The sequence below is a fragment of the Lipomyces doorenjongii genome (genome assembly GCF_038497915.1).
Source record: "Lipomyces doorenjongii strain NRRL Y-27504 unplaced genomic scaffold V1508scaffold_16, whole genome shotgun sequence".
Classification (NCBI taxonomy): Eukaryota; Fungi; Ascomycota; class Lipomycetes; order Lipomycetales; family Lipomycetaceae; genus Lipomyces; species Lipomyces doorenjongii.
In genome coordinates, this window is record NW_027118083.1 from 1 (window position 1) to 19,903 (window position 19,903).

At 49.2% G+C, this 19,903-nt stretch overlaps 8 protein-coding genes across 8 annotated transcripts; 4 read left to right on the plus strand and 4 right to left on the minus strand.

The window, feature by feature from the left end:
- Positions 1–1,189: 1,189 nt before the first annotated feature.
- On the minus strand, positions 1,190–2,901 carry V1508DRAFT_414748 (aspartic peptidase domain-containing protein). The gene has a single exon (XM_066939970.1). It carries the CDS (start codon positions 2,794–2,796, stop codon positions 1,402–1,404), a length of 1,395 nt encoding a protein of 464 aa, XP_066796605.1. The 5' UTR covers positions 2,797–2,901; the 3' UTR covers positions 1,190–1,401.
- Positions 2,902–3,174: 273 nt separating this feature from the next.
- V1508DRAFT_461023 (PINIT domain-containing protein) lies at positions 3,175–6,419 on the minus strand. Its single transcript, XM_066942790.1, has 7 exons — positions 6,163–6,419; positions 5,882–6,099; positions 5,711–5,826; positions 5,587–5,658; positions 5,116–5,529; positions 4,894–5,069; positions 3,175–4,841 (listed from the first exon to the last, which is right to left on the minus strand). The coding sequence occupies exons 1-7, from the start codon at positions 6,193–6,195 to the stop codon at positions 3,615–3,617; spliced, it is 2,256 nt and encodes a 751-aa protein (XP_066796606.1). The 5' UTR covers positions 6,196–6,419; the 3' UTR covers positions 3,175–3,614.
- Positions 6,420–6,439: 20 nt separating this feature from the next.
- Positions 6,440–7,407, plus strand: V1508DRAFT_414750 (uncharacterized protein). The gene is made up of 2 exons (XM_066939971.1): positions 6,440–6,752; positions 6,996–7,407. The coding sequence occupies exons 1-2, from the start codon at positions 6,557–6,559 to the stop codon at positions 7,175–7,177; spliced, it is 378 nt and encodes a 125-aa protein (XP_066796607.1). The 5' UTR covers positions 6,440–6,556; the 3' UTR covers positions 7,178–7,407.
- Positions 7,408–7,536: 129 nt separating this feature from the next.
- V1508DRAFT_368515 (P-loop containing nucleoside triphosphate hydrolase protein) lies at positions 7,537–11,810 on the plus strand. Its single transcript, XM_066937410.1, has 4 exons — positions 7,537–9,718; positions 9,769–10,009; positions 10,063–11,096; positions 11,150–11,810. The coding sequence occupies exons 1-4, from the start codon at positions 7,655–7,657 to the stop codon at positions 11,708–11,710; spliced, it is 3,900 nt and encodes a 1,299-aa protein (XP_066796608.1). The 5' UTR covers positions 7,537–7,654; the 3' UTR covers positions 11,711–11,810.
- On the minus strand, positions 11,737–14,877 carry V1508DRAFT_414755 (uncharacterized protein). Its single transcript, XM_066939972.1, has 2 exons — positions 14,559–14,877; positions 11,737–14,499 (listed from the first exon to the last, which is right to left on the minus strand). Exons 1-2 carry the CDS (start codon positions 14,838–14,840, stop codon positions 11,872–11,874), a joined length of 2,910 nt encoding a protein of 969 aa, XP_066796609.1. The 5' UTR covers positions 14,841–14,877; the 3' UTR covers positions 11,737–11,871.
- A 134-nt stretch (positions 14,878–15,011) lies between these two features.
- Positions 15,012–16,331, minus strand: V1508DRAFT_384299 (cyclin-like protein). The gene is made up of 3 exons (XM_066937766.1): positions 16,038–16,331; positions 15,907–15,980; positions 15,012–15,854 (listed from the first exon to the last, which is right to left on the minus strand). Exons 1-3 carry the CDS (start codon positions 16,299–16,301, stop codon positions 15,260–15,262), a joined length of 933 nt encoding a protein of 310 aa, XP_066796610.1. The 5' UTR covers positions 16,302–16,331; the 3' UTR covers positions 15,012–15,259.
- Positions 16,332–16,393: 62 nt separating this feature from the next.
- Positions 16,394–17,839, plus strand: V1508DRAFT_414757 (regulator of chromosome condensation 1/beta-lactamase-inhibitor protein II). The gene has a single exon (XM_066939973.1). The coding sequence runs from the start codon at positions 16,465–16,467 to the stop codon at positions 17,581–17,583; it is 1,119 nt and encodes a 372-aa protein (XP_066796611.1). The 5' UTR covers positions 16,394–16,464; the 3' UTR covers positions 17,584–17,839.
- Positions 17,840–19,841, plus strand: V1508DRAFT_368527 (HAD-like domain-containing protein). Its single transcript, XM_066937411.1, has 2 exons — positions 17,840–18,033; positions 18,105–19,841. Exons 1-2 carry the CDS (start codon positions 18,003–18,005, stop codon positions 19,520–19,522), a joined length of 1,449 nt encoding a protein of 482 aa, XP_066796612.1. The 5' UTR covers positions 17,840–18,002; the 3' UTR covers positions 19,523–19,841.
- Positions 19,842–19,903: the final 62 nt, after the last annotated feature.

Sequence of the window (19,903 nt, forward strand, 5' to 3'; positions counted from 1 at the left end):
TATAAAAATATTTATTTAATCTTTTACTTTCGTATTTACATATATTTCATTAATACTTTGAACAAGTATAAGTTAAATATAAATTTTATTAATAGACTTGCGTACATGTATAACGAACGGCGCATCCAAACGAGCGGCGCACTTACCCACGCTCATGTTATAAAACATAGCGACAGATCCACCGAAACGCCTAAAATCAATTGAAATTACTCAGAAACTTGTTCCTCAGACGTCTCTATTACAATCTGACAGGTGCGCGCGTTGTGTCCGGTCTCGCCGCAGTTGCCACAGCGCCGCGCGCGTTTCTTCCCTTCGTTTCCGACCACTACTTGCCTGTATTTCCCGCTTTACCTGTTGCGCAATGTCCCTTTCGCCTTGTAAATCTTGTGCTTCCTGTTGATAAGTGATCGTCCTTGCTGTAGACGTGCTTTTTTAGCCCTCCGGCGTTTGCTAAGCTCCTCCATTCCTTCCGAAGGATATGCTTCTCGTGTCGATTCACTAATGCCATATATCTTTGCTGCGGGCCAAACGCTTGGTTTTTTGGATTTTTGGGGTGCTTCTATGGCCAGGATGATTTTGCCTTCATTAGAAGAAGATTACATGCTTTGATATGGAGGAAAAACTGTCAAGTATGGAGGGGGGAGTCGCGTGGAAATGCGCCGCTCGTTTGGATGCGCCGCTCGTTATACATGTACGTTAACTATAATGTTAATTTTATAAAGTTTATTGCATAGTAATTAACCTGTACTGATCTACGCAACAATAGCTAGTAGTGCAAAATGACCAGATGGTGGTACAATGCGGCAGTCTAGACATCTGCCTTACTATCGGAGATGTGCTCCCGCCGAACGAAAAGGCAATTCGAGACATCCAAGATGAAGGCGCACACCTTGGGATCAATTTTGTTGGCAATACGTTGGCATCGGGCAGTCATGATACTGCGGTGTCGGGGTTTCAAACACTTTATAGATGAGGATTGAATCGCCTCGCAGGTCGATCTGTATAAATTACTAATGAAATATCACAATACCGTCTCTCGATGAGCGTGCGAAGAATGAATTTCGAACGAGCTGATGCAAGTGTTGCCATTATTTGATACGGACAAGCCGCTCGATAAACAACGTTAAATTCTCGAATGAGTCCGCACGATCCCAGGCGAGGTCGCAGCAGACTGCGCGCCAGCATCGTGAGCGCCAAATACTGGCGAAGTTCCGATCTAGTAAGTCTCTAAGAAAGTTTTTAAATTATATATACAAATTGTACACAAAAGCCACGCAAGCAATACATAGCATCCTAAAGTCACCCCTTTATATAAACCAGAATCACAAGCATTTTCCTATCCGATATATGCTCCCAAACATAAAATCCAGCCTTCACAATTCAAACGCCTGATTGATCATTTTATAAGAGAAACACGCCCGCGACAAGTGCGACACACACAACCACTGAATAGCCCGGAATGCGTAGTGCGAACGCCGCCGAAGTCTTGCTGGATCCTCTACCAGACTGCCCCGTCACGCCGGTCGAATTCAGGACGACAATGTCCGTCGTATCGGAGTTGAACACGGCCTGGGCGATAGATATTTCTTTGTTGTCGAGATCGTATACGATATAACCTGACCGCAGGAACGCGTCACCGAGGAGATACGTAGCTGACTGAAGCGCGTTGGTCGAGGTTGAGAATATAGGCTGCACGCCGAGCGCGCAGACGGTGTTTCCCTGCGAATTGTACTCGATTGGCACGATGAGCTGCTTGAGCCCGACTGCAAGCGTAGCCGCATTATTGAACGTCAAGTTGACGGTCGCACTAGAACTCTGGAGTGAGCAGTCGAGAATGTATAGGCCGTAGTCTGCTGAGTACTGCCCGGAGCCGATCGCCTGTACAATACCGCTGACCATGGACTCAGGAAGAATGCCGTAAGTCGTACCAGAGTCCAGAACGACATCAATCGCGCTGCTGGCTTGAGACGAGGATAGAATCGTAGTGCTAGATGACCCTGAAACGTACGCAACGTCCGTGAGACTAAGCAAGAACTGCGCGTATATCGAGCCTGCCGTTGGCAGCATATTCACAGTCGCCAATGAGCCAGTGAATTTGCCGAGATCTATTCCGCCGTAGAGAACGCTGCCTGTCGACGCATCTATATCATTAAGCCAGAGTGAATAAGCTTTCACGCCAATGAGCCCGCTCGACACCAACATGTCCGGCAGATTCTCGTACGTCGTAGAGGCAACTTCGTTTGTGTCGAATCCGATACCAAACACTCCTAGACCGGAACTAGAATTCGTTGCCAACCCAAACGTAAATTTCTCGATGGAAATCCCACTGAAACTCAGAGTATCTTTTACGTAAACTCCGTCTGCGGAGGTCCCATCAGCATATGTGATGGTGAAGTCGTCGGAAGTGGTGGTGAAGGTGCCGCTGTTGACTGCGTCGAACGTCCCCGTCGTTGCGCAAAAGTCCGGTGATACCTGGCAACTGGGATTATCCGAGCTCTGGACCCACAAGTCCGAACTGCCCGTGTCGAGCTGCACACGGAGACTTTGTCCGGGAGTGCCGATGGTGATGTTTGTCAAATACGCGCCGTCGCTGATGTCGTTGTTTAGTATCATCGCGACGGTCGAATTCGAGTCTCGCCGCCGGAGGCGCCTGGCCAGTCGCTCTTTTGGCTGTGACCGGGCTTCTATAGGGAAGTGGACGACGCCGGGGGTTGTCGAGCCATGTGCTAGTATCGGCGACCCGAGGACGGATCCGGAAGCCAGAAACGCGAGTATAGCGATCGTGCTGAACTTCATGGTTGTATGCTATGTACCAGAAAGAAGATCCAACCAACGAAAGACGGTAGCCTCGGTGGTGGCCCGAGAATGCGTGTTATAAAGGCGAGGTCTACTAGGTGAGTGGGGAATGAAAAGTGAAACAAAAGAAGGAGCGCGTCCAGAACTAGAACACCTGCACAGCCGCTGCAAGTGGGTTACGTCACTTGTTCCTGACTTGCCCCTGTCTAACTCTAACGGCTGACTGCTGCCGTGACCCGTGACCCGTGACCGTGACCTATGACAGAGCATGTTGGTCAGTCAGGCAAGTCTCGAAGTGGTACGAGGTTATGCAAGGGTCTATGAGAAGCCGCTTCTACTGCCGTCAGCATCACCGCGTCTTTTCGCTGCAGCCAGCCTCCTGTGACAAATAAGTCCGAATTCCAAATATAACTCAACTACTTTAGAAGAGGTCACCGGCCAAGAGCTCAGCCCTAGGCATGACCAAGGCACAGCCGCAGGACGCGTCATTTTCATTCACCCGTAGACGTTATTGGCAAGGTTTAATTCTCGACACTTTTGTGATGAATTCTATTTCTATTTTTTTAGTACGCAAATTGCGCAGCCCCACCAATAGTGTGTCGCGAACCTAGCGCTTTCAGTCTTTAACAAGCTGGGAGTTGACAGGCCAAATCCAACGGGATTGTTAATACGTGCGTCGGTCTTTACAACGCAGTCCTATTGTGCACAGGTCACCCGGGCATCTAACATACAAAATATACAAAGCCATAAACAATCCGACAAATAACGCCATATACTCGCAATTGACCGCGAAAATAATCCAAACCTATCAATACACATCACCTTCCCTCGTCATCATGTACCCCTCGATCCGACGACTGCTCTATAACAACTGTCGAAGCCGTAGGTGACGGCATAACAGCCCATTCTGGAATCCCAAATCGGCCGTCACCGCTTGATAACATAGCCCCGACGTTCTGTCGCTTGGCAGGAGGCTGGTCAGGCGTTTCGGATGCCGATCGTGTCGAATACGGAATTACAGGCGCCGCAGCACTGAGTAGATCAGGCGCTACGGTCGTACCATTCAACCCGTTGCTACCGTTTGTACTCGTTTCAACTGGCAAGTCTATTAAGGCGCTTCTGGGATTTGCACTGGTGGTCATCGTAAAGGTTGGGAAGTGGAGTCTAGGCGGTGTAGAGAAATATCCTCGAATTGGCGGAGGCGATGGTGTCGTGGCCATTTGGGCTTCTTGTCTGAGCGTACCCATCGTAGTCGTTATCGCCGGCAAAGAATATGGCGTCGTCGTTCCAGGATAGGAACGAGACGGTGTACTAGGTCTAAATAGTTGCTCTGATTGCTGTGCCTGTTGGGGCACATGTTGTAGAGGAGGCGGAGTGGGTGATGGTACATAATCCGAGAAATCCGGAATGGAATTTATAAAATTCTCTATCCGATTAGGCGTCTCTATAATCGAACCAGCCGGTTCCTCAAACTCAGCAGCACCACGTTGCAATGCCTCCGTCAACATCGAAAACGGACCGTCCGTTTCATCAATGCTCTGTTCACGACTATTGTCACAAACTTGATCGGTCTGGTCCCCTGCGTCTTCTCCTGGTTCACTGGGGGTGAACAACCCAGACAGACCACTTGAACTCCGACGCCTCTCCTGGTCCTCTGCAGTCACGGCTCCATTGTTTGATCCATTGTGTGAAATGACCTGTTGAACCTGTGGAGGGGCCGGATGGGCCGGCTCTTCGTCATCGCTAAGCGTCAAATCAATAACATTCGCAGGTGCCCGACTGCCACCACGCCCTGGCGACGAATCGATAACCTCAAGCCCGCCCGGACGCTGCGTTGACAAAAGATCCCGTCCTGCCGCCACGTCATCTTCTGAGTCTGAGTCATCGGCCGCCCCGTTCTGCTCCGGTACACGCCACACTCCACTCGGATCTATCTCGATCGACTCGACACTCATCGACGTGTGTTTCAGAATCTCGTCAAAGTAGTTGTCCACCACGATATCCTCTATCGGCGCGTAATTATTGCATATAGGACATTGCCATGTCTGTAAATAATCATCAGCAAGTCATCTTCAGATCGTTACTATGATTACATACCGGCGCTTGTTCTTGAAGTTGTATATACGAAGTGGCATCAAAACATTGCACATGGGAACACCTTATTGTTCGAATCGGCACTTGTATCCGCCCAAATGACAGAGGACACTTCAAACTCACGATACTCGATGTCGCCACAATGTCGTCGTCATCGTCGCCTCCATGATTCTTGGTGACTATAACAGTTAGCGGTTATGATATCACGCACGAGATAGAACATACTTTGCCCCATAACAGTCTCTTTCGCAAGTCGTTTCCCAGCCACTATCCGCGTAACAATGTCCTGCACACTGCGCTTGCGGGCCATATGCAGCGTAACCGTATATCTCTGCCTCGTGTATGCGTAAATCACTTCCACCATATTCCGAGTCATAGTATCCTTTGCTATGTAATCCGTCAAATCCGCCGGCTTCGCCGTCCCAGGCTTATTTTTTAATCCTCGCAAATTCGCCTGCACTACTTTACCATTCACTCTAATTTCCATGCTTTGAGGGAATTGAACTGTCGCTTGTCGGTATGCATCTTCTGATAATGCTGACAGGAGGTATATGCGATACGTATTATCTCTCATTTTGTCAAGCTGTGATTGTGTGAAACGAAAGGTCATAGTGAATGAACTCCGATGTTCAGGAATGGCTACATAGAATTAGCATTGCAGAGACCACGTAGGTGAAGACAATTAAATTGACTTACCGCCACAGTAGCAGGGATTATACAATTGCGCAAGTAGCACGAAGAACGGACTCGATTTGAAAACCATTGGTTCTAATCAAATTCAGCTTTCGCACTAGTTTATTACATATTCGATTAGACTTACCAGCACTCCCTGTCCCTGCAATCGTGCCATTGGGCAGAGCAGAAACGACTCTACTGGCCGAAGCTGCTGTCCCCGCATACGCCGACACCCCGGCTCCGGTCGGCGGACTATTCCACCTACTGTAAGTTTAGCACCGATATACTCCCCAAATTCGACTGAAGAAAAACGTACGCTGGCCTCGTGGCGAAATGCTCCGCATACTGGTCTAATATCGCCCTCTTCAGCACCTCGTAGTCATGAATCCGGTTCGTGGTGCGAAGATCATTTAATCTACCAACAATCCGCATTTGCAGAATATTCTTGCGACCCTGCATATTTAGTCCTCCTGTCTTACAAATCGCCTTAAGTGGAGGGACAGTCAAGTTCTGGTTCACGTATCGTAGCAGCTCCTAGTTTTGTCTCCGTTAGCGCGATCAATCGCGGTCGCAATAAAGGACGCAATTAATACGAACATTGTGTCTCGCAAATGTATCTTCCGGTATCATTTTGGAAGTTCTGGTTAAATGGCGGTACCAGTTGAAGTGGCATATGTTCTCTCGCACGGCTTAGATACCTATTACCAAAAACAGATATTTCGCCCACGAATTCTGTTACTCGCAGCGATACTCAAGATATTTCTTGATAAATCTAACCGTTATCGCGTGTATCCGTATATAAATCGAAGTTACGATTTGTATGTCGCGCTCATGATTTTCCAACCGTGTCGACGATGAGTTTAAGCTGGGGCACGGCAAGGGTTGGACGGATCCGGTTTCGCACAACTAACAAAGCCGTCCATATTTTTTTTTGCACCAACCACTCTGCTTATAATATCCGCCACATTTCCTACGAGCACGATTATCTACAATGGCCAAGTCTCTACGGGCAAAGTCCAAAGTTCGCAACCGCGGAATCAAGCGCGTGGCTATTTTTGAACCCGTCGTATTGGCACGAACAGCCCGGTTGTCGGAAAAACTGACCGGGACGGCCGTCTCGCCACAGAACGACATTGAAACATCCACCGCCAGCGTATCTGAGCCTGCGGACATTAATCGTCAAGAAGGTTGGTATAATACTCTTTCTTCTTTATTATCTAAGTTTTGGTCTTGCGAGCCGAATGGGATCCCTAAGGACGACCTTTTTTCATTGTTGGGATTAGTTGATCATGAGTGCCTTACATTTATCGAAACCTATGAATAGCGAATCATACTTGATTTATGTTTAGCTTATCCTACCGGTTTAAGGGCAAGAATATTTACGTCTACGCATGTTCATGAGTGCTAATTTTCTGCTTTTCTACGCTCAGATGGTGCAGCATCCATGGACATTGACTCGACTTCCACTGCCGCAATCAGCACAAGTGGGTGGAAAGGATCCAGAAACGAGCAGTGGAAACAGAAGAAAGCGTCGAAAATCATCACGAAAAAGAAACAGGGAAACAAGTCTCTCGTATTCCCGTCTAAAAAGCAGAAGAAGAGCAAAAAGTGATATGTGAAGTGTCGTATAATCGGATCCATACCGGGTTTATAAATTTATTCGGCGTTATTGGTGGATTTTAGTGTTTATATGGGATTTAATGTTTGGGTCATGTTTGTTGTATATGCTCATTGAGAAAGCTTTCCTGAATGATTAGATAGAGAAATTTACCAATAACGTACGGTATTGTATGATTAACGTCTTCGTCTAAATGATATTTTCGCACTATCAGGCTTAATTTACTCTGCTATTACAATCAAAACTTAGAAAGGTCTTCATTCACCCATGAGTTATGGGAAAGGGTTTTATTTCTCCCAACAATGGGGCCGGGTAGCATCTTACTCCTGAAAAAACTTAAAAAAATTTGGTCTTCTATAGGGATCACTCGCGCCGAGCCCGTTCGATTCTCAAGATCTGCATGCAAGGTCAGGAAGATGAGCCTGATATTTATATATATTACTACAGTATTTACGAATTAGGGTTGTTGCTATGGGAAAATATAGAATTCGGCATAATGCTAAGGCGCGCTCCGGATCGATCACGAAGCAAAGGAAGTTGAGACTGTCGCGCCTGCCTAGAGCCAGTCGACTTCCCGAGATTGTTGAGAATGGTGCGGTCGAGGACAAATGTGGTAGTCGGAGGTCGAGCACAATAAACACTGAGCACGTAGAGGAGAATCCTAATGCGCAGATCCTTGTGCCCATGACAGAAGAAGAGAAGGCTAAGAAGAAAGCCGAGTTAGAGAAGTTGCTCAAACCTCCAGAGTCGAAATGGTCTAGGGCGAAGGCGAAACGATTGGATAAATACATCGAACGACAGCTTAAACGAGAGGAGAAGAAAGTACTACTGCAGAAATTGGCGGACTCGAAAATCGATACGTCGTTGCTTCACAGTTTGAAGAGACTCGGCACCAACAACATGTCGCGACGAGAACAGCTGCAGGAGGCGCTATCGAAAGAGAAGCTAGGCATTCTAGATGACGAGGCCACGAAGCTGCTATACGAAGAGCGAACAATTATTCCAGAGCTCCCGATTAGCTGGAACGAACCTGAATCACTGCCCGCATCGACTCAAGCCGCTGCGCTGGCGTCGATACCCTTGAAGCGCGAGCGCGAAGAATCTCCGTCAACCACCTCACAAGTCATACAGTCAATATCCGCCAGCACTAATGGAATCGGATATACGATGAGTCAATTTGGATCGAGCCACGGATTTGGTTTTGGGAACTTGCGGAAACGGCCGAAAACGACAGCCACACTCGTCAACAGTAACAAGAAAGTCCCGTATACTTGGCGTGCTAGACTGGAGCAAGAAAAGCTCCGGAAAGCGAAGGTTCCGACGATGGATAGCGACAATGACTACAGTAGTGAGGGGTCTGACGACAATGATGACGACGACGAGGAAGAGGAGGACGACGAGTGGAACGGATTTGACGATGAGCCAACGCTTGCCGAGGGCCATACTAGTACTGATCTCTTCGAGGCCGGAATACTAGTCAACAATATCTCAGAAGATGATGCGGAAAACTGCCAGGGAGATGAAGCTGAGGAGGATGGTGACGGCTCAGACGAGTCTGATGTTCGCGACGACGACGATGAGGATAAGGGAGAAGACGAACAACAACAAGAAGAAGAAGAAGAAGAAGAAGAAGAGGGGGGGGAGGAGGAGGAGGAGGAGGAGGAGGAGGAGGAGGAGGAAGCAACTGCAGGATCCCGAATATCAAGGGGAGAAAGTTTCAAGAAATGGGCTGAAATCCAGGTACGAGGTGGGGAGGCCGAAGAGTTGTCTAACATCAACACACTACCCCCAATCATCGGTCAGTACAAGCCAATCGATCGTTCCGAAGACCGCGCGACTCCGCCACCAGAGATTGTGACAATAACCGATGCTCAGGATCGAAAAGCCTACTACGTCCAGCTCGATCGCCATCCTGATATTCAGGCAGCGCGGATTTTGCTTCCAGTCGTTCAAGATGAGCAGCGAATTATGGAAGCCATCAACAATAATCTGTGCGTCATTATTTGTGGTGAGACTGGTAGTGGCAAGACAACACAAGTACCGCAATTACTATTTGAAGCTGGATATGGTGACCCTGGCAGCGACAACCCAGGTATGATTGGCATCACCCAACCTCGGCGTGTTGCTGCTGTAAGTATGGCACGACGAGTTAGTGATGAAATTGGCTTGAAACATAAGGGCAGAGTTGCATATCAAATTCGATTTGAACAAAACATGAGGGAAGGTACAGCCATGAAGTTTATGACCGATGGTGTCCTTATACGCGAGCTGTCAACAGACTTCACGCTTAGCAAATATTCAGCGATCATCATTGATGAAGCGCACGAACGTAATGTGAATACAGATATCCTGATCGGCGTGTTATCCCGCGTTTTGAAGCTCCGGTATGAGCTGAGCAAAGAGCTGGGATCATCTACAAAGCCGCTCAAACTCATTATCATGTCAGCCACGCTACGAGTCTCGGACTTTTCAGAGAATAGCGCTCTCTTTGAAATTGCTCCCCCAGTTCTCAACGTTGAAGCTAGACAGTTTCCGGTATGTCATTTTATCCGCGATCGGTCGTCGTCTGGCTAATGCGATCGTAGGTCTCGAATCATTTCAGCCGTCGTACAGCAGTCAAATATCTGGATGAAACATTCACAAAGATCAGTAAAATCCATCAACGTCTTCCTCCGGGTGGTATCCTTGTGTTTCTAACCGGGCAAAACGAGATCACTCATTTATGCCGACGCCTCCGTCAGGCATTTTCTAAGAAAGGAAGATATCAGAAGAACGCGATTGATGATGAGTCTGTTGATGTTTCTCTTAAACTCTCTGCGAAAGAAGGTAAGTGCAACTTAGTTCTTCACTATTTGCTCCTTGCGCTAACGATTTCTAAGCCGGCGTTGAAGTGGAAGATATTGATCTCGGCGACGACATCATCGAGGATGTTTTCGACGACAATTTATCGGAGAATGAGCTACCAGGCGAGATCGAAGAAGGCTTCGAGGAACAGACAGATGAAATCAATTCAGCTCCACTGCATGTTTTGCCTCTATACTCTCTTCTCCCCACAGCGCAGCAGCTCAAGATCTTCGAGCCACCTCCAGACGATTCACGGCTCTGTGTTATTGCGACAAACGTCGCCGAGACCAGTTTGACTATTCCTGGTATCCGATATATCGTGGACTGCGGCCGCGTAAAAGAGAGACACTACGACGAAGAAACAGGCGTTCAGAGATTTGACGTCAGTTGGATTTCCAAAGCGAGTGCAGATCAACGCGCAGGTCGAGCCGGCCGTACTGGGCCTGGTCATTGCTACCGACTCTACTCCTCGGCGGTTTTCGAGAGTGAATTTAAACAGTTTACGAAAGCAGAAATTCTGCGTATGCCTATCGAGGGCGTCGTTCTGCAGATGAAGAGCATGGGCATCGACACCATCGCCAACTTCCCGTTCCCGACTGCGCCAGATCGGAATACGTTGGTGGCGGCCGAGAATCTTCTTCATTACTTGGGTGCCATTAACCGGGCGGGTCGGTTAACTGATCTCGGCCTGACTATGAGCGTGTTCCCGCTGGCCCCGAGATTCGCAAAGATGTTGGCGATCGGCCAGCAATTCGACTGTCTACAATACATCATCGCCATAGTCGCAGGCTTATCCGTCGGTGACCCGTTCTTATCCGAGCACGAGCTGGGAATAGAAAGTGAGATGCTAGACAACGAAGATAGTGACGAAAGCGGCGAGGAAGGTCAGATGACGCATGGCGAGATCGAATTGAATAAACGACGACGGAAAGAGTACTACATAGTCCGGCGAAAGTTTTCCGGACTTGATGCTTCATCTGACGTGCTGCAGATGCTAAGTGTTATTTGCGCGTATGAATTCGAGAACGAGAAGGCTGAGTTCTGCTTTAGAAATTTCGTACGTCAAAAGGTATGATTGCTTCATAACTCACATTCGCGACTAAGCTGATAAACCGGTATTAGTCCATGGAGGAAATTCACAAGCTACGGCAGCAGCTAACACACATCGTTGCGATCAATACGCCCAATCTCGCTAACCTCCAGTTCAACACACGCTTAGATGCACCATCGGCCGTGCAAGTAAAGGCGTTGAAGCAGATGGTCGCATCCGGCTTCGTCGACCAAGTCGTCGTCCGCGCCGACCTCGTAGCTGGCTTCGACCTTTCATCCTCTGCGTCTGGCCCAAGCAAGAAAAAGGTAAAAGTGACAGACATCCCATACCTCCGACTGAACCAGTACACATTCATCCGCGACACCATTTTTTTAACCGGAAAAGGTGGTGTTGATAAGTCGTGCATTCGCGAACCTGAGTCGCCGGTATATATCCATCCTAGCTCCGTCTTGCTCTCGTCTGACGAGTCGCGGAATATCAGCGAAATGCCGCCGTTCTTGATATACAATATTATTCAACAGAGTAGTAGTGGGAATACTGTAAAAGGTGGACTGCAGAAGCCGAGGATTAGAGTCAAGCCGCTCACTTCAATCACAGGAAAGCAGTTAGCAAATTTAGCCAAGACAATGTAGAGCGTGAATATTTTGCATATTGTATGGTAATTTTTTCTGGGTTTGGTATCGTTTCTCGAATGTAAAATATTGCATATAGTACAGTTACAAGTCATTACAATGCGTCCTAATCGTGACAAACAACTGCGATAAATCCTTACAAAACGTGTTTACTCAAAACCTTATATGCACCCGATAATGTCCCGTTTATCATCCACTAATCTTCCATATTCTAGCAGAAGCCTAAAAAAATACACTTCCATATCTTCCTTTCTCAAAGCTTTTGCTGACCATCTCCGGGAACTGTCCGCAATGTGCTTCGCAGAAATATCGTTTTCAATGAGGAACCGTAGTATTTCAAAGCCTTCCTTCAGGCCAACCGAGAGAGGGACATAATGCACCCACGGCAGTAAGCGTTCCTCATGCCATTCTTTAAACAACGTTTGCTTGACCACCAGCGATCGGGATTTCAAGAACGCATAATATCGCGCTGAATGTCCGTTTCCGTCCATGTCTAGCAAGTATTTGTACTGCCAGGTGTCTTGAAAATTCGACGACGGTGCAATTTCTCCCAGCTCCTGTATCTGAGCTTGACAATCAGCCTCGTCGCACTGCTGGTACTTTGAAAACTTGAGATCAATATAATTCTCAAATGTTCCCTTAGGAACCGACTGTTCAGCGAACTGCGACTCGGTATTCTGCTCGTTCGCCTTCTGCTGCTTGCTCAGCTCCGAATAGAACTCGTGGTCGGCCATTTCGGTATCCTTATCATCGCCTGCAGTTTTATCCTCACGAGTTTTGTCAACATCTTTCGCCTTTTGTTTCTCGACTGCTATATCTTTCTGTTTTCCATCCACATTCCGTTTATGAATAATATTCTCATGAAGTGCATTCGATTGCGACTCACGCGCCAACTCCGCCAGCTTGCCCTGCCATCCCAACAAATCCCCCGTTTCAAGGCCTGCATTCAGTTTTTCCAATTCGCTCAAATCCATTAACATGGTGCAATTCTCCGCAAACGAGCTGAAATACGAGACCGTCCGTTGCCGATGACCCTGCCGCCATGATCCGGCCTGGGAGTGAACCCCGCTTGCTGCGCCACGCCAGAACATCGAGGCCGATTTTTCAGCCCAGAGCTTGTCAGACGCGAGATCATATGGAGCGCGTTCGGCGAAATATGAAGGCGAAGGATAGAGAATGTCGCCGAATGAGGAAAGCTTGCTCTGTGAGAATATTGGTACGGATTCGGCTATTATGCTGAAGAACTCGGGGCGTACGAACACACCGTGCTGGTGCTGATATGATGGTGATAAACAGATATCCAAAGCAGCGGTGGAATTCTTAATAAAGCCAATTGAAAGTGCATACTGGTTCACACTGTCTATATGTGTGGTTTTCACAGGTGAGTGGGGAGAGCATGATAACTTGGCGTGACCCCAGGACGATTGTTGAGAAAACGAGTCAAAAACAGTATCAAGGCTTCCAGCATCCCGCACCAGAGGGATATCCAGCTCCTCTGATGGCAATTTTGTAAACTCATTCTTCGTCCCGGACTTCTGCGGTTTGTCTAACAACGCCGCCAAATCTGCATGCGGCATCATAACGCGCGGGGAATCCAGTAAATTAAACGCGAGATCCATATCGGGCAAAAACTGAGCAAATCCGGATATTACCTCTGTCAGCGTATTGTCAAACCACTGGCCCTTGGCCCCGGTCACATTTGCGATCGCGCCGTTGCGGATATACACGCCGAGCAGGAAACTATCTGGACCGGCTAATGCGTCGCTGACGCGTTTTCTGATAGTGGCTGGGGTTAGCCCCCAGAACGGGTGTAAGTTGTGATATATCGTGTCGTAGTCGTCTAGGACAGCTGCTTTCTTTTCTGTCGCAAACGCGTACCATTTGTCGAAGTTTGGTGGTGGGTTGAGATTATATCTGCGCCTATATTCTTTCACTGCTTCAGGATATGTTGTTGTCTGCCTGGAGATCAAGTCCTCGAACTTGGTTGAATGCAATTCTATGAGATACGAAATTGGATGTATAGTCGCATTCCAGGAATCTCTGCCCCCAACATTCGACACCATTACGCGCTGAGAAGAACCACCAATCCGCGGCTTCGCAGCCATATAAGCGCCAAAACTAAGAAGAAATAGGGCAATGACGAGGGTAATCAACTTGCTCAGCCGAATCGACAAGTACCTGATCCTCTTGTCGCCGATGTGAGTTGGCAACAGAGCGCTCGCGATCGCCATGTATGAGATACACATCGAGCTGACTTTCCAGGCAGTGTGTGAGTACAGCGTCGTGCTGAGGATACCGATTAAATCGACAAATGAGGCGTTTATTGGAGAGAGTTGTTGAATGAGCACCATGATGATGATGTTTTTGATCGCGGAAAACAACGACCACACGAATATCATTGTCGCGAGCCCGTCTGAAGTTCCCAATGCACGCCATCCCGCCCAGCCATCGAGCAGTAGTGACATCAGCAACAGGCCCAAGCAAGTATACGCCGAAATCTCGCGCAGCACCGACCGCGTGAGGGGTATACTGATGTCCGAGATCGACAAATACGTTGCTGCGAAAATACTTGAGCACATTCCAAAAACTAGCTGCGAGGCCCCGGGATAATTTGGTGCAAGCGCGAGAAACGAGGTGACGGTGATGAATACGAGTGTACTCATGTCGACGTTAGTTGTGCCGTACGTGATATTTTTCTCGTGCTCGTGAAGATTGCCGTCTATGTCACCAGCTACTGGATGCGTCATGTACTGAAACCGCAAGATGTGGACTAGTAATGGAATCAGGACCTTGAAGATATTTAGCTTAGGTGATATATCTAACTCGCAGGGAATGACTGGAAACATACCGACCCGAGACCATTACCGCGTTCCCCCAACAAACTGGCGCACACTGTACTGAGCACAATGCATGTCGAGCAAATAGCCACATCTATCCGTCTATACTTTTGAAAGCTCTCGTTCGTAAGAAGGAACCGATCAATGGGCAAGAATGTCGCGAGAAAGAACGATGCCCACGAGAAGGAGGCCGAGAACAGGTAGCGCGAGTACGGAATCACGAAACTGGCCAAAACTGACAGCAGCGACGCTACCAGAGTCAGAAACGGCGCAGACCGGTAGAGGCCCACCATTGGAGCGATTGTGCCGTGTCCAGGCCAGTTGTTCTGGAGGTCTGGTGATTCTCGTGGAGGAAGTGAGCGGTTGAGCGAAAGCCGCTTTTGAAATTGCACGTGATTCAGTAGTAGTTGTCGTAGCACCGCATTATTATTCAGTGCAGTTTTAATCGCGCATTCATCTCAATAATCGTTGCAAGTTTAATGATATTGATGAATTATTAAAGCAAAACGTCCCAAAATTCCCTACATACCGTAAATACAATAATGTACAACCATAATCATCTGATACAGCATGTCTGACCCTGATAGGATAGCAACTATATATCATCTATATACAAAAGGCACGTTCGCGCTCAGTAATCAGAAGTCCTATTAGATCAATATCAATTGAGGCCCACTCTTCCTGTGTTCACGACATAGCCGTAACCTCATCTTCAGCCTGCCTTCTCCAAATGGACCTTCTTGGCATCGCCATTAAGCACAGTGCCATTGTCCTCCGCCTTACGCTTATTGAGCTTACCGGGATTCCTCACAAAATACAATTTCTTATCAATAGCCACCACCCGTTCCTTCGCCAATTCCCGCGTCCCCTCATCAATGTAACTCCTAACCTTCTTTATAACTGTGTTCAGCTGTTCCAAGAGTTCCGCCTTTTTCTCAAACTTCACGCCCAAGTAGTCCTTAATCAACGCGTCATTCGCCATCGCAAGCGCCCCAAGCGCAATTTGAGGCGGCGTAAACATAAAAGCGGCATCCGAAAACAAACTGTCATTGGCAAACCGTCGGGCCGCGTCATGAGCTGCCCCGACTTGGTCGACACGGGAGGGAAAGATCGCTTGGATATCGAGGAAGTAGCCGTGGATCGGATTAAACGCGTGGTGCACCATGAGCGTGAACGAGAGCGCCTGGGCGACTGTGAACTCGAGTTCGAGGATGGATTCAGGAGTGACCTTGGTGAGGAGCTGAGTGAAGCTGTCGATTGAGATGAAATGGTTTTCCGCTTTCGCTGCGAGGAAGAGACATGCGTGGCTAGTGGTCATGTGAGCGGTGAAGTAACACCAGAGCTAGTGAAATAACTTACAGAATATTCTTGGGGTGATATTCCATCACGCTATACCGTAGATAAAACCGCTTCAAATACGCAATAGCAGTAGCCTTACCAATCAGTCAATCCCACTGCTCAACCACGAATATAAGAAACGATCCGCTCACCTTAACATGCGATGGCAACTTGAAGAGCCCTGCCATATCCTGCATTTTGCCGCAATAGTACTGGACCAGATCCTGTTCCTCTTCCGCAGTCAGAAACTCAACCGGCAGATCGTCAAAACCGTTAGTCGCATGTTCGCGTTTGATCTTGACTATCGCGTGCGCGTTCACCTTCTCGCGAATGGAGGCCAATTCTGTCGCGGTAAAGGACCAGAGCCGGTACTGTGAGCCTTGTCGGTACAAATCGTCATCGGTGCTGGCGGCCATGTATTTGCAGTACCTTTATACACAGATACGATTATTATGTCAGTGGGAAAGTTACGCTGCTTTCAAATTGATCGCTTTATGTTGGGTTAGGGCTAAAAGCCGTTGCCCGGGGCGGTTCCGATTCGGTTGGACAGAGCAAAAACAAATTCGACAGCCTCGACCAATGACCAATGCGACGTCGAGAACTTTCTCACTCTTCTCATTCGGCTCCAACGCGCAATGCCAACTGTCGCATTCGTCGGCGGAGGATATCGACGTGCCGACGCGAGTGGGGGTGTGGTTACCCTCACCAGGTTCCTTGGATGATGTCTGTGTCTCGTCGAATGGGAATCACACACTACTATTGATATCGGGTGAAGTATACGCGACAGGAGATAATACGTACGGCCAATGTTTGGCGTCCGCAAGTGCTCGACGAATATCCACGTTCCACAAAGTCGATACATGCTTCGCCGGTACGACGTTCCGCGCCAGTGTCGTTGCGGCAGGATGGGATTTCTCGGTCGTCATCGCAAGCTCATCCACGCAAGACGAGATCTATGTTGCCGGTTACGGTCCTCGCGGACAGTTAGGCATCGGCGAGACTACGACCGCGGCCACACCGCAGCTGATTCGAAACTTCCCACCCTGCGGGCGGCGAGTTCGGCAAGCATGCGCAGGAATGGGTCATACGCTCGTCGTGCTCGACGACGGGACTGTGTACGGATGGGGTCAGTCGCGCAAAGGACAACTCGGCCCCACAAACACGTCATGTGCGGCATGCTGGACGCCGGCTAGAGTTTTCTTTCCCGACGGATTTGTTCCGGTCAAAGTGGTTTGTGGCCGGGAATTTTCAGCGGGGATTGACGGTGCGGGAAGGATTATCGTGCTGCATTCCGGACCAGACAGACACGGCGTCCTTGACGTACCATCGCAGGAGACGGTGGCAGGATGGACAGATTTCCAGTGCGGATGGACGACATTACACATACTGCTCTCTTCCGGCAGGATGGTTTCATGGGGAAACAACTCGCACTGTCAACACGTGCCCAAAATCGCACCGCCGTTTCTACGAATCTCTTGCGGAAGCGAACATACTGTCGCGCTGGCTCGGGATGGGAAGATGTACGCGTGGGGGTGGGGGGAGCATGGAAACTGCGGCCCGCGCGAAGATGACCAGGTGAATGTCGGGCACGCGAGTCCCGTATTTGACGTGGTCGACGCCAAAGCAGACGAGATTGTGTATTTGGGCGCTGGGTGCGCGACGTCGTGGATAGGCTATTGCGTTGAAGGGGGAATATAGCGTAATGATCAAGAGAAAGCGTACTGTTTGCGAATAATCTCGTAACTGCTGTACTCTGCTCCCCACAATACCCCGCTTGCACATTAGGCGCAGAACAGGTTATAATGGTGCAGTCGAGCGTAGAGCCTCAATGGCATAGGGCACTCGGCAGATATGCGGTAACCGTCGCAGCAAGTTTGGCATGCTTGGTTGAACCTTGCGTGCTTTTGAGCCTTAGAATCCGCGCGCCTGCGGTCACTCACAAGCTAACTCCACTTCGCCGCCCCGTTATCATTCTCCAACAGGCCGCTCTTGCTGCCACGCATCCACGTCTGACGACGTATTTTCGGTGCTGAAACGAGCACTCTTGCGGAATCCGTTGATTTAACCATTGGCGAACTGGTCAATTACAAATTTACGTATCTTTTGGGTATAGCACCATGACGGCTAGCGAAAAGCAACAAGCCCCGCGTGAGTACACCTTTCACAGGCGCATATATCATATTCAAAACGCAATTCGCATAAACTAACGCAATTGGCAGCATATCAACCGCGGCGCCTATCAGCGTCCGCACTGGCGCAACAAGCGGCACTAACGCCGCCAACCAAGATGACATTCTTCAGCAGGTTCTTCTCTGCGCTGCTATGCTGCTGTGCGTCTGCTCCATTCGACGACGCAGGAAGCGTGCACGTCCGACGGTCAGGTGGTGCGACATCCAATGCTGGCGGGGTGCTGGCGTCGTCGTCCTCGCGAACATATCATTCGCGCACGGTGACGGTTGCGCATGCACGGGATTCCGCATCGGTGGGACTACGGCAGGACGACGATGTCGAGGAGAAGCGGCGCGCGCAGGAGGAAGAGGAGGAAGAGGAAGAGGAGGAAGCTACGGAGACGCCGACGACGAGCTCACAGGATATAGTGCTCGATAATTTGCCGAAAGAGAATGGCAGCGCGGTTGAGCCGCAAGCGGACGGGCAGCGGAGCCGGCGGTCGTCGCATGCGTCGCGTGCGTCGACTAGGACGCGAGAACGCACACCAGAAGAATTGGACGCGGACTCGTCGGTTGTGTCTCATGAAGTGTCATTCCGGGACAGTTTTGAGCGGCAGAAGAGCGCAGGGAAGAGTAACGCTGGGGAGCTGGTGATGCACGGACAACACAGCCCGAAGGCTGAACAGGAGATTGAGGCGGCCGTTGCTGCGGTTGCGAATGAGCAGCCGATTCAAGCGGACAACACGATTCCTCACGTGACGGCGCAGATGGCGACTATGACTGTAGAGGAGCAGAGTATTTTGGCAAGAGGGCGAGTGGAGATTTATCATTCACTGCAGGCAGACCAAGTGACGGAGTACGGTCCCGCGACGCCAAGCGACCCACAGGCAAAGGCGCCGGTAGCGTTGCTGGCACCGGTAGCGGACGAGTTGAAGGGGAGGAAATGTCTGGTTCTAGATCTGGACGAGACGCTCGTGCACAGCAGTTTCAAGTATCTGCAGCAGGCTGACTTTGTGATCCCGGTGGAAATCGAGGCGCAGTACCACAATGTGTACGTAATCAAACGGCCGGGCGTGGACGAATTCATGCGGCGGGTGGGGCATTTGTACGAAATCGTGGTATTCACTGCCAGCGTGAGCAAATACGGAGACCCGCTACTGGACCAGCTCGACGTGCACAACGTCGTGCACCACCGGCTATTCCGCGAGAGCTGCTATAACCACCAAGGCAACTACGTCAAAGACCTATCGCAACTCGGGCGGCCGCTGGAAGACATTATCATTCTCGACAACTCGCCTGCGTCGTACATTTTCCATCCGCAGCACGCGGTGCCGGTGTCGAGCTGGTTTTCGGACGCGCATGACAACGAGTTATTGGATCTAGTTCCGTTTTTGGAGGATCTGGCGAGTGATCGGGTGCGGGACGTTAGTTTGGTGCTGGACGTGGGGATTCCGGCCGTGGCAGGCTGAATTGCATGAGTCGAGTCGTTATCATTGTCATAATACGGTCGGGGTATAAAAAAGCATGGTGCATGGGATAGATTTATTGTACTCCGTATTTTGTTTGTTTGTGGCTCTGTTTTGAATTTGAATGGCACTGATAGGTGTTTCAATGGTATTGTGTTGCGGTCGTTTGCATTTGCATTGCGTAATGTATGTATGTATGTATGTATGATGTATATAAGCAGCTTTATATTGAGATTGTATTAATTGTATTATATCCATCGGAAGTGATACATATACTGTACAACGCCGGCAAATGCGTAAAATAGTTATTATATATACAGTATACACACGCCCAGTAATAAGCGAACTCCACTCCCGCCGGTCAACAGCAAGCATATCATAGCA

Bases quoted from the DNA above. Each gene is read 5' to 3' on its own strand.
- V1508DRAFT_414748 (XM_066939970.1), bottom strand. From the start codon at position 2,796: ATGAAGTTCAGCACGATCGCTATACTCGCGTTTCTGGCTTCCGGATCC.
- V1508DRAFT_461023 (XM_066942790.1), bottom strand. From the start codon at position 6,195: ATGATACCGGAAGATACATTTGCGAGACACAAT. The intron at 6,100-6,162 runs GTTCGTATTAAT...AGACAAAACTAG, and splicing joins ATACATTTGCGAGACACAAT to GAGCTGCTACGATACGTGAA. The intron at 5,530-5,586 runs GTAAGTCAATTT...AATTCTATGTAG, and splicing joins TAATCCCTGCTACTGTGGCG to CCATTCCTGAACATCGGAGT.
- V1508DRAFT_414750 (XM_066939971.1), top strand. From the start codon at position 6,557: ATGGCCAAGTCTCTACGGGCAAAGTCCAAAGTTCGCAACCGCGGAATC. The intron at 6,753-6,995 runs GTTGGTATAATA...TTCTACGCTCAG, and splicing joins GGACATTAATCGTCAAGAAG to ATGGTGCAGCATCCATGGAC.
- V1508DRAFT_368515 (XM_066937410.1), top strand. From the start codon at position 7,655: ATGGGAAAATATAGAATTCGGCATAATGCTAAGGCGCGCTCCGGATCG. The intron at 9,719-9,768 runs GTATGTCATTTT...ATGCGATCGTAG, and splicing joins TTGAAGCTAGACAGTTTCCG to GTCTCGAATCATTTCAGCCG. The intron at 10,010-10,062 runs GTAAGTGCAACT...ACGATTTCTAAG, and splicing joins TAAACTCTCTGCGAAAGAAG to CCGGCGTTGAAGTGGAAGAT.
- V1508DRAFT_414755 (XM_066939972.1), bottom strand. From the start codon at position 14,840: ATGGTGGGCCTCTACCGGTCTGCGCCGTTTCTGACTCTGGTAGCGTCG. The intron at 14,500-14,558 runs GTATGTTTCCAG...AATATCTTCAAG, and splicing joins GCGGTAATGGTCTCGGGTCG to GTCCTGATTCCATTACTAGT.
- V1508DRAFT_384299 (XM_066937766.1), bottom strand. From the start codon at position 16,301: ATGGCCGCCAGCACCGATGACGATTTGTACCGACAAGGCTCACAGTAC. The intron at 15,981-16,037 runs GTGAGCGGATCG...CTGATTGGTAAG, and splicing joins AGTTGCCATCGCATGTTAAG to GCTACTGCTATTGCGTATTT. The intron at 15,855-15,906 runs GTAAGTTATTTC...CATGACCACTAG, and splicing joins TATCACCCCAAGAATATTCT to CCACGCATGTCTCTTCCTCG.
- V1508DRAFT_414757 (XM_066939973.1), top strand. From the start codon at position 16,465: ATGACCAATGCGACGTCGAGAACTTTCTCACTCTTCTCATTCGGCTCC.
- V1508DRAFT_368527 (XM_066937411.1), top strand. From the start codon at position 18,003: ATGACGGCTAGCGAAAAGCAACAAGCCCCGC. The intron at 18,034-18,104 runs GTGAGTACACCT...CGCAATTGGCAG, and splicing joins CGAAAAGCAACAAGCCCCGC to CATATCAACCGCGGCGCCTA.